At 28.9% G+C, this 11,373-nt stretch overlaps 1 protein-coding gene across 1 annotated transcript; it reads right to left on the bottom strand.

Moving 5' to 3' along the window:
- Positions 1 to 4,033: 4,033 nt before the first annotated feature.
- LOC113385419 (poly [ADP-ribose] polymerase 14-like) lies at positions 4,034 to 6,685 on the bottom strand. Its single transcript, XM_026623267.1, has 6 exons — positions 6,390 to 6,685; positions 6,009 to 6,122; positions 5,128 to 5,229; positions 4,851 to 5,037; positions 4,480 to 4,660; positions 4,034 to 4,402 (listed from the first exon to the last, which is right to left on the bottom strand). Exons 1-6 carry the CDS (start codon positions 6,581 to 6,583, stop codon positions 4,104 to 4,106), a joined length of 1,077 nt encoding a protein of 358 aa, XP_026479052.1. The 5' UTR covers positions 6,584 to 6,685; the 3' UTR covers positions 4,034 to 4,103.
- Between the last annotated feature and the right edge of the window lie 4,688 nt (positions 6,686 to 11,373).

Here is an 11,373-nt window from a genome sequence, read left to right as displayed (position 1 = left end):
AATATGTCACAAGTGGGATAGGACAACTTAGGGGCGTCCATTAACCACGTGATAGATTTCATAAGGTTTTTTGGATCTCCCTCCCAATTGGTGATACGTGGTGATTTTAAAAATTACCCCCCCTCACCGACCAAATAGTAAGTAAGATATCACGTGTATTTTTAAAAACCAAAAATTGTAAATTTTTTGATTTTTTTTGAAAATGTTTGAATTTTTTTAAAAAAAGTTAGGTAAAAAATAAATTCGTGATATCTTACTATACTCCTCTTTCCCCCACGTGATATTTCGTGATATTTTGTCGAACCCCCCTCCCACTAAAAACCTCACGTGATTTATGGAAGCCCCCTTATTACCTACCAAAAGACATTCATCTGCAAAAAACTTATATATAGTGCAGTAAACGGAGAGGAAAAAAGGGTATAACCTCTGAATTTTTTTTACTGTGCTCCGAATTGAATGAAATTTTGGAATTAGGTTCATCTTACCCTCAAGTTCAAAAGTGAAAACAATTCGGGTTGCGCCATCACCCCCCGGGGTGATGACGCCCCTTCTCAATTTCGTAATTACATTTTTTCAAAATAACGTCGGAAATCGATAGAAGAGCTAATTACAAGAAAAAAATGATTTTTTTAAAAATCGAAGTTATTTACATTATATCTCAAAAAGAATAAAAGATACGTATAAAAGCATATAGATAAAAATCAAAGGGATCTTTCTGGCTTATTGTTGTTTTTTATTATTTTTCTTTCAAGCAAAAATTGACAGAGTTATGAATGTTTAAAGACTGTGCGGTCGCGCAAATTGGAAAAAAAAGTTTTTATAAAATCGTGAGTTTTCTGAAAATAGTTTGCACTAAAGTAGTGAATCTGCTAGAATCCATCAAGATGTCTATAATGAAGTGAATTCTAGATGGAATATGATTTACTTTAGTTCTGGTGGAAATGGCGCTCATTAAACCATATGATTTAAAAGAAAAAACTTCGTATATGCTTCTTATTTGCATGATAGCTCACTCATTTTACACGCAAAAAACTTATAACAGCACTCATTTTAAAGCTTGAGCACTATAAAACCCAATTTCACCGAAATACATAAAATGTAAAACCTCGACACTAGATGGCTTTAAATACAACAATTAAATCTTGAACGAAATAAAAAACGACTTTGCTCTTTCAAATCTTGCTTAATATTTTTCCTAGAACACTTTATGTAATACCGATTTATTAAGATTTTTATTGACATTATTTTGCTCATTACATCATTTTCGTTAAAATGAATATTTTAGGAGATATTTGCAAAAAAACGAAGAAAAACGCCAAAAATATATGAATCTTTAGTGGCCAGTAACTTGAAAAGTATTAGTTTTTTTGAAAAACTATAAAATACATTTTTTTCTTATAATTAGCTCTTCTATCGATTTCCGACGTTATTTTGAAAAAATGTAATTACGAAATTGAGAAGGGGCGTCATCCCCCCGGGGGGTGATGGCGCAACCCGAATTGTTTTCACTTTTGAACTTGAGGGTAAGATGAACCTAATTCTAAAATTTCATTCAATTCGGAGCACAGTAAAAAAATTCAGACCTAAAACGCTCCGTTTACTGCACTAATATATATATATATATATATATATATATATATATATATACATTAAAATAATGAAATGTCTTTTTTTAGACACATAGTAATTCAAATATAAAGATAAAAAAAAATATTTTTAAAAATGCATAATTTTTTTTAAAAAGCATTTATTGTCAAGTGTAGCCGCGCACTATTTTCAGCTGCTCACTTCACAGGCAGTGTCTTTCCTGGTCCTTATGTTGGCGCGAGTGCAGAAGACGTAGGCGCACGGCTTCGATGATTAACATTGCGTTTGGCAGATACGATTTAAATATGTGTGGGTATTAACATTTAGTATTGAGTATCATATTTGGTCATAGTACCGCTTTATCGACGCCTACCTTATATGTAGTGTTACGTTTGAACTCATTATGTCCAATTCCGAATGAATTCATATCGTAATCCCTTCGATAATTGCTAAAGGTCGATGTTATTTTGAATTACGAAGAAAAAGAAACTGTTTTATACATTTTATGGACTTATGGCATAAAAATCGTTATTATTATTTACTATACATATTATTTTCGAATATTAATCAGAACTATAGGTGTTCTATAAGTTGTTGTAAAGATACTTAATTTTAGGTTCAATTAAGGCGTCCATATTTTTTTGAGTCAAAATCAGGACGGCCATTTAAGTTATGCTAATCTTGGACAGGCAGAGAGGGGGTTGTAATCATGTTGTAATAGTTTTTTATATGAATCAATTTTTTTAATCAGAATACTTTATTATCTTATACTTTCCCACACAGCTCGGGTCAAACAATGGTCGACCTGTTTGGTTCCATTTACAGCCTATCAGGTTATTATAAGCCCACTATGGACCCATTTATAATCCAGTGGGTTTAGACCCATACGTTACCCGCCGGGTTGTTATGGGTAATTTAATTCAATTTCCTTTTAATTTAATTTTTAAATAAAAATAACACTTGGTCGTTTATTCTCATAATTTTTGTAAATTTACCTATTAATTTTTGGAAAAACCGGGTCAATCCGGGACAAAAAATGTTTTTAGAAAAACCCGCGACACAAGGTGATAATTCGGGACTGTCCCGGCCAAACCGGGACATATGGTCACCTTAGTTGAATGCTATTAGAAGGCAGTCTAGTAATTGCCCTCATTAACTAAAATTTATATTTTATTTACTTCTGAAGCTTATTAGGAGGCAATTTAATGGTCTTTTCTTGGAAACATATCTGAACTAAATTTTAAAGTAAAAAGTGATATCACTGCTGTTTGATAATGGCTTGTCAATAACTTGTGACTAGTATACTGAACCAAGCTTTTTTCTTCGCGCTACAGGCCCTCATTTTGCTAAATATAGAAGGAAATATATTACATACTATATAAATGAGGTAGTATTTGGTTCTTGGTTATTTATTAACATCAGTATTACAACTTACCTTTTACATACGATCCCGAAATATTATAATATTAAACCATTTAGGAAACTTGAGTGTTAACAAAAAATTATATAATATATATTTTTTAAATATGTTGAAATATTGAAATACCAGAAATCAATCTTGTAAAAGTCTTGTTTTAATAGAATGAAATATTATTCGTTTACATACTGTGTGCGAAGTCCTAAAAATATTTTAGAAAAATGCACGTACATATTTGGGAAATGTATTGAGACTTTTGGAACCTGGAACAAAGTTTATCAAACCGTTGTAAAATATTTAAAATCGGTGCAGCCGTTTTTGAGAGAACGGCGATGAAAAGTTGAAAATTGATTCACAGACACATACCTATACGAAACGTCGAGAAAACCTAGAACTGTAAACCGGATTTTCTGGTGAAAACATGAAACACTCTCTTTCATAAAAAAAAACATTCTGGTTTAATGGTTTATCAAGGCGTTATAATCGTTGAATATCTGCACGGCGTATTTTTATCAAATATGGCAATCCATGAAGAATAAAAATATTCAGTGAATTAAAGATGCAGTTTTTGTGAGTTAAAATAAACTGCATTAATCAAGTCTTTCAAATTGTTATATACATTTTGAAATGTAAATAATATGTAGATCTATTTACTTATTGACTCTACAATGGATAGCTAAAGAGTATTTGCACTTTTTTCTCATATTTATTTCTGAATTAATAATATATATATATATATATATATATATATATATGTATGTATATATATGTGTTTTTTTTATTTAAAAAATAAAAATAATACAGTTTAGGTTTATATTTTTGATTGTAAAAGATAACAATCGATTAATCATTTATATAATGTTCGATATTGTTACAAGAAGTAGGATAATAATTATTAATACATATATATTTATGTGTATAATTATGCACTTTAAAGATGTATTCTTCCAGAATATCTTATTATCATAACACATCAAATTAAATTCTTATTTATATTTTAATTAATTAAATTCTAAATATATTGCCACACATGAATGAATAAAACAGAATATAAGTAGTTGCTTACATTTATAAATATCATATTTATGACAAATAATATCTATCGTCTTCTTACAAGAGCATTGTTCTGTTTGACAAAACCAGTAAAAGTAATCCTATATAAGGGATAGAATTCATGATCACTGAACTTTACAACTACAGATTTACTTTCATCATTTTTAATTGCTGTATCACACCATAATCCATCTTCAATTAAATCTGGCAATTGCATTCCTGTCACTCCCACACACTCTTTTGCTACGAGCACTAAGCAAGCCAGCATTTGCTTATATGGAGTTTTTTCACAACTATAACAAGCATAAGTTGAAATTGGAGAAAAACTTATTCCATGACCGTATTCTGTAATATAAAACATATTAGTTTATGTTGATTTATCTTTTAACCAAATAACAAACTTATAATTTGAATATACATACTAGAATTGATGCACAGACGCCAATTGAAGTTATTGTTACAGATGCTTAAAATGTTCCCCACTGACGATCCATGAAATAAAAGTTCTTCAGCTACATTTCCATAACGTGACTGCAATTCTTGTTTTTTCAATAAATATTTCCCAAATGCTACTGGATTCTGTATTAATTCAATTTTTTCAATCTGGAGGAAGGATAAAGAGAAATGAAAATATAAGAAATTATGAAGAAAAAACGCAAACTACAGTTAGTGCACTTTGGAAAAATTATTAAATTAGAATTGTTAAGTTCTGTTTCGCTCTTATAAAATCAGAGTGTATAACATAACAATAATTATATATATGTATATGTATATATATGTAAAATGTGATTACCTTAAAATTCTGCTTTACAGCTGTACCATAAAATTTTTCTGCAACATATTCATAGCTTTTTGTTCCATTTTGAATTGGTACATACAAAATTTTAGTTTGTAACATCATAGGAAGCCAGTTTTCAGTTTCATCTGTACTTAAAACTGATGGTATAAGTTGTATTTCATCATCCTCAAAACTCTGGTCTCTGAAAACATGCGATGAATTGGAACAAAATATTCATTGAAACGATTATCTGATATCACATGAAATATTTGAAATTACAATGTATACTTACTTATCAGACAATTCATTATCAAGGACATTATTTGTTGGTACAATATTCGGAGGACTAGTTGCTTCAGATAAATTTGTTGTAGGGTTTATATTAGCAAAATCCCTGGAATAGATATTAAAGAATGTAATATATATATATATATATATATATATATATATATATATATATATAGCCAAAGCGTCGAATGTAGAACTGTTTAATTTAAATTTTTATATGTTCCGAGACTAGATGTGTCTCATCATTCAGCTAAAAGAAATAATTTCTTTTAATTAATTTTTCAAATTGTAAAATTTTTAATTCTAAAACCTTTATTTATATTGTAAATTTATTTTAGCTGAATGAAGAGACACATATCTAGTCTGAAATGTATAAAAATTTAAAATAAACATTTCTACATTCAAATGCATTGGTTGTTTTATTCAATTCAATATCTTTCAACGTTGAACAAAAAATCTTCAAGGTATATATATATTATATATATATTGCATTTTATTGCATTTATTATCTTTCAACATTGAACAAAAAATCTTCAAGGTATATATATATTATATATATATTGCATTTTATTGCATTTATAATAATTGCATTATTTATGATACCAATTATATATAGTGCAGACTAATGCTAGATATACTGTTTTTTCTAGCAAGTGAATAAATATAGTATGTGCCAATTAAAAATTAAGACCAATAATAAAATAAGTTCAATTATTTTGATTTTAACAATTATATATATATATATATATATATATATATATATACATATATAAAATGCCAATTTAGTCTCAAGGCCTAGTTGTATATATTTGATCACATATAACGAACAAATGAATTCTTAACTTCTTAACTATTTGCAATTTATATTCATATTTAGTCACCTACATATTTATATTGGATGGTATTTCTGGATCATTACATTTAGAATACACCAAGCACCAGGAATCAACTGCACTAGGTGATCCAACAGTTTTGCTTGGGCCATTGTTTAAATTATGCCTGGTTAAAAAATTATTATATTTATATAATATATAATATAATATAAATATATATACATATATTTAATAAAAAAAATTATATATAAGTATATATATATATATATATATATATATATATATATATAATATCATCAGTTTTATAAAATTCTTATATTTTGTTAGTTTCTGAATACTTCATAATAATTTTACATATATGATAAATTATATCATTTTGATACACAGATGCCAGAGGATCAGAGACCTAGTTTTGTTTGTTAGTAAAACTTACTTGTAATTTTTATTGATTTGTAAGTTGTCCGTTTCTTTGCCTGATAAGTTGTTGGTGTTACCATTTCCTGCTGGAAACTGTTCTCTTTCATCATTATTGGTCATAATTGGATTAGTATTGGTTATCCTAGATTCCTGGCTTATTCGGCGCGATTGAGACGTAGCCCTTCGTTGAGATGTCGGGGAATTTCCCATTTTTTTAGGAATCCAATTAACACTTAATAATAAAGTTTTTAATTTTGGAAATTGTAAATACTTATTTAATGACAACTACAAAACAACAATCTCTTGATTCAGTTCAGAATACTCATGATAACGATGCCGAGTTGTCGAACTGTCAGCCTCAGTATCGTTATCAGAGATGGTCGTAGTGATACATACATACTCCAAATGATTAATTTAAAATAAAATTTCAATTGCTATACCATTAATACAAATATTAATGATTTTTTATAATTAAACGCCCTTTAACTATTTGCTAAAACGTTTTGAAGATTTTGAAGAAACATTACATAGTTTTAGTTCATGATGTAAGCGAAAGACCTACGAAATATTTGAGGCCTATGAAAAAGGTTTTTTTATAGTTTTGAAAAAATTGATATTTTGAAATTGGAATTGAAGTATTTAAAATCAATTTAAAAAATTAGTCAGTTAACATATATTATAAATATATTTTAGTAGTTATATTTATAAATAAAAGTACAATGATTTGTTATAACATACAATAATTTATTAACAAAGTAATTTATATACATTTTATTAAATCTTATTTTCTTTATTTCTAGGTTGTAAGACCGGTGTTTTCCAGCGCCTGCTGTAAACAATAATTTCGGGTATTCCCAGAAAGTACATCAACATAGCACACAGAGTACGAGGATACGCTACAAAGGTAAGTGCCATCTGTTATAGTTCTGTTATTAATTCTGTACTATTTCATATATTAATTATTATCATTAGTGCAATTATTATTAATATTATTATTAATAATAATACTAAGTGACCCAATACTTCAGATTTCGAGTAAAACCGGCTATATATTATTCTTTTGCCATTTGAATTTTCAACCTTAACATGAGCAGTTAAACCCTTAGTATCTTTATACTTGTTTATCTAAGCTTGCGACAAACTAAATAAGTAATATTTAGTGATTTTTAGGCAAAATTTTAATATAAGTTTATACCGTACAATTTTTCATAACAAAATTCTACAAGAAGTTTGTATTCCAACCAAGCTCTGCATAGTATTCCTGTCGTTTAATAGATGACGGGTGCGTTTTTATAAAAGATTCTTTCAAAATTATATTTTAACATTAGAACTCCTTTTAATAATTTAATATCTTCTTATTTCTATTTACTCTATTTAATGGCAATGTGTATATTTAAAGCCCGACACTAAAAGGCAAATATTTAATATGTGAACCATGTTCACGGTAGTTAATATGTGAAAGTTTGTTTCACAATAACCATTTTCTATTATCACATAACATCTACCTTGATTATTATTCTCAACACAATTAAAATCGGTTCGCCAAATATAAGCGTTTTCCTATATAGATTTCGATTACTTCATGTTTGATGTGGACACCTTTCTTGGCTCATAATCTGTATGTACTAATTAGAAAATAAGCACATTCAATTTTTTTTTTGTAAAACAAAAATATATTATAATAGAATCAATTTCTGATAAATAATTATTATAAATAATAATCAGCCATTATAATATCTTCAAATTGTTTTATATATGACAAAAAAAAAGAATTCTATGTGTAAAACTAAAATTGATCTTCTCATCAGCTTCTGGCCTAAGAGTGTCTTAGTTTGCAGATGGATTATCATACACATTTTTTTGATGAAAATTACCAAAAATGTGAAGTTGACTATAGTATCAGACACACATTTGCATTAAAACTCTTCTTGATTCAAAATACTTATTACTGATCATTTTGGCTATGATAGTTCCGGAATCAATCTCATGATTCTAGCTGCTTGACATCAAGTTGTAGTGATATCAGATTTTTCTTAAAAAAGAACAGAATATGCTTCTAAATAAAAGTAGACTTTCGATCCTTTGTTGCTATATCACAAATACTGGGTTGTTCGGAAAGTAACTTCGTTTTTATAGACACTTTGGCACGTAATTTTCGTACAATAAACAATTACTTCAATGAATTATGTATTGGCAATTTTGTTCGAACATATTTTGTAATGTTTCTGGTATTAGCATAATTCCGAAATTATAAGTTTTTTGGTCGTTATTGGCAAAAAACTGATCAAAGTGCTTTTTAACAGGCTGATTTGAGGTAAAGGTTTTACCACTTAAAATTTTTTTTAGTGGCCGGAACAAATAATGTTCCGATGACGGTAGGTTTGGAGAATATGATGAATGTGTCATTTCTGAACCTATTCAAGCTACAAAAGCTTTTGGCGATTGACCAAACTTATGTGAGGTCTTGCGTCGTCTTGATGCAGGATTATACCTTCCTTGTGGGTTAATTTTGATATCATTATCATTTAGATTATTCAGCTGATAAAATGAGGCATCCGAATTAACCGTTGTTATTTTCGGAAAGCTGAAAAATGAACAAATCTACCAAACATACTGCATCATCTTTTTCTGGCAAGTTTCAGCTTTGCACCTGTTTTGAGCATGTTTTTCTTTTTTGTTTCACGGGCAATTAGGTGTATTGTATTCTTTACATTCCATATGAAATTCCTAGTGACAATTCGCTTCAAAACCTGATAATTTTCAAGACTTTTCAGAGGCGAATCGCGTACGCCAGTGCGACGACACACGTTTCTCTCTATGAGAACCATATATTAAGTTTCGATGAAAATCCCAGACCTTTTGAGTGGTCATGAACATTTAAATTTGATAAATTTTTACTCAATGGGATCGCATGCATTGTTATTCGTCGATTTGCATCCACTAATGACTATCTCGCATCTTCATCAGCTTCAACCGTAGTTCTTGGACTTGATGCAACTTGGACTGCAATTTTGATACTGTTGTACAATCAACACGTCATTTCCGTACATATCGATCAATTTCATTTTGACTTGAATAGTTTTTATACCTTTTCTATAGCAAAATTATAAAATATGTCGAAAACTGCTTAATTCTTTCCGAAGTCAAAGTGGCACCATCCAAAAACTACTGCGTGTAATTGATTAGAATCAATTAGAATTTTTTACACACAAGCTTTAAAATATAAGTTTCTAAATCAAATAATAATTATAGGGCTTAGGTGTGATATTAGGTTAAAAAAATATAGTTAAATTCTGGTGGTAAAAAAAAATTGACTTTTCAAACAATCTCATAGAAAGAATGGTCATAGGGCTATCTCTAATATCGTTTAGAAGTAAATAAAATAAAAAAATCAGGTAAGGATAACAATAGTTAGATTGCATACTAATATCATTCGTAAAAATAATAACCCTAGAAATTACCATTGTTCACGACACCTTATACAAGAACTAGACTGCTAAATGTCCTAATATATTCATCTGCCTAAAAATACAGCCTCTGGCGTCATGAAAACTCCTAAAGGTGGAATATTACAAAAATTCAATCGTTTTTTATCGATTTAGTAGATTTTATCATCTATCATGCTTTTCCAAGAGATTCAATACACAGTCATCTTAATATTTATAAATTACAAACAAAACCGCCATCGATAATTCAAAGCATACTGTCGCGGTGTAATTATAAATATTTATTTTTTATAATGACTCCGTGATTTTTCTATTGTTATTATCGAAGACATTATATCATATCATCATTCACGATGTGGTTATTTTAATTATTATATAATTATCATGGAATTTAAAAGAGATGGACAATCGAAGGTCAAATATACACATAGGCACATAGACAAATAGATACATAGATGCACACCTGTACACCTGTACCTGACGCGAGAGATAGTACACAACCTTCAATTATGGCCTGTAACAGCTCTGTGCACGGAATACTAATCTTGATCTCAAAACTGTTGCATGAATGATGCGATAATCAATGTTTGCATAGATTTTTATAGACACATTCATTATTACTATTATGCAAGCTTTTAGAGATACGTTTGTAATTTGTAATATCATTGGTATCGTACATGTCCTCATTTTGATATCGGCCGAATTAATTAAACTCTCAAATCAGACTAATTGTAAGAACCACTTATTAGTTGATATTTAGGCTATGAGATTGATGGGTCGATTCTAAAATAGACCGATGTTACGTACGTTAAGGCTATGTTACGTATCGTTTTTCATATAAAGTGTCACTAAAAACTGTCAAAATACTAAGTGGTTACTATGCAGTCAGGCGTTTTAGACAGAAAATCTAACCTAGAAAACGCACTAACGCCAAAATATAATCTCATCATAAGTGCATGAAATTATTTTATAAGTAAATACATTATATAATTATCATGCCTCTTTACTATACAAAGTCCCTTTACGGCCGACAATTGTAAATTCCACAAAGTTATTAAAAGTTCTTAACTGGACAGTTGTAAATAAAATATAGAATACAAATAAATAAAATTAGTGACTTTTTGTGATGTGGCGAATAACATACGAGAGGAGTTACATTTTATGTGTAAAACATCTAACTTCACAGCAATAACATTTCGACAGTTTTTAGTATCATTTTATATGCATCAAATATTTTTAGAACTTTCGCTTAGATCACGAACCAAATCCATGAAAGTTTCTTCAAAATCTTCAATACACTCTAGCAAATAACTATGGAAAAACGGCTCGGCCGATCTTTATCTAGAACTAATCAGCGGGATTCCCAACTGATATTTTTCGAATAGTGTTTGAAATTTCAAAATCAATTTAAAAAATAGTCAAAAAAATTAAAATCATTAGTCAAACGCTAGTCTTTATCGAGTTTATTAAAACGCTACGTAACATAGCCTTGCCATAACATGGTCCATTTTATGTCAGAATCGCCCTTTAACATTGATTTTAAAACTGTATTTA

The sequence above is a fragment of the Ctenocephalides felis genome, unplaced genomic scaffold (assembly GCF_003426905.1).
Source record: "Ctenocephalides felis isolate EL2017-DRISC unplaced genomic scaffold, ASM342690v1 CF-g0.4_SCAFFOLD_03571, whole genome shotgun sequence".
In the NCBI taxonomy this organism is placed as follows: Eukaryota; Metazoa; Arthropoda; class Insecta; order Siphonaptera; family Pulicidae; genus Ctenocephalides; species Ctenocephalides felis.
This window is presented reverse-complemented; position numbering and strand designations above follow the sequence as displayed.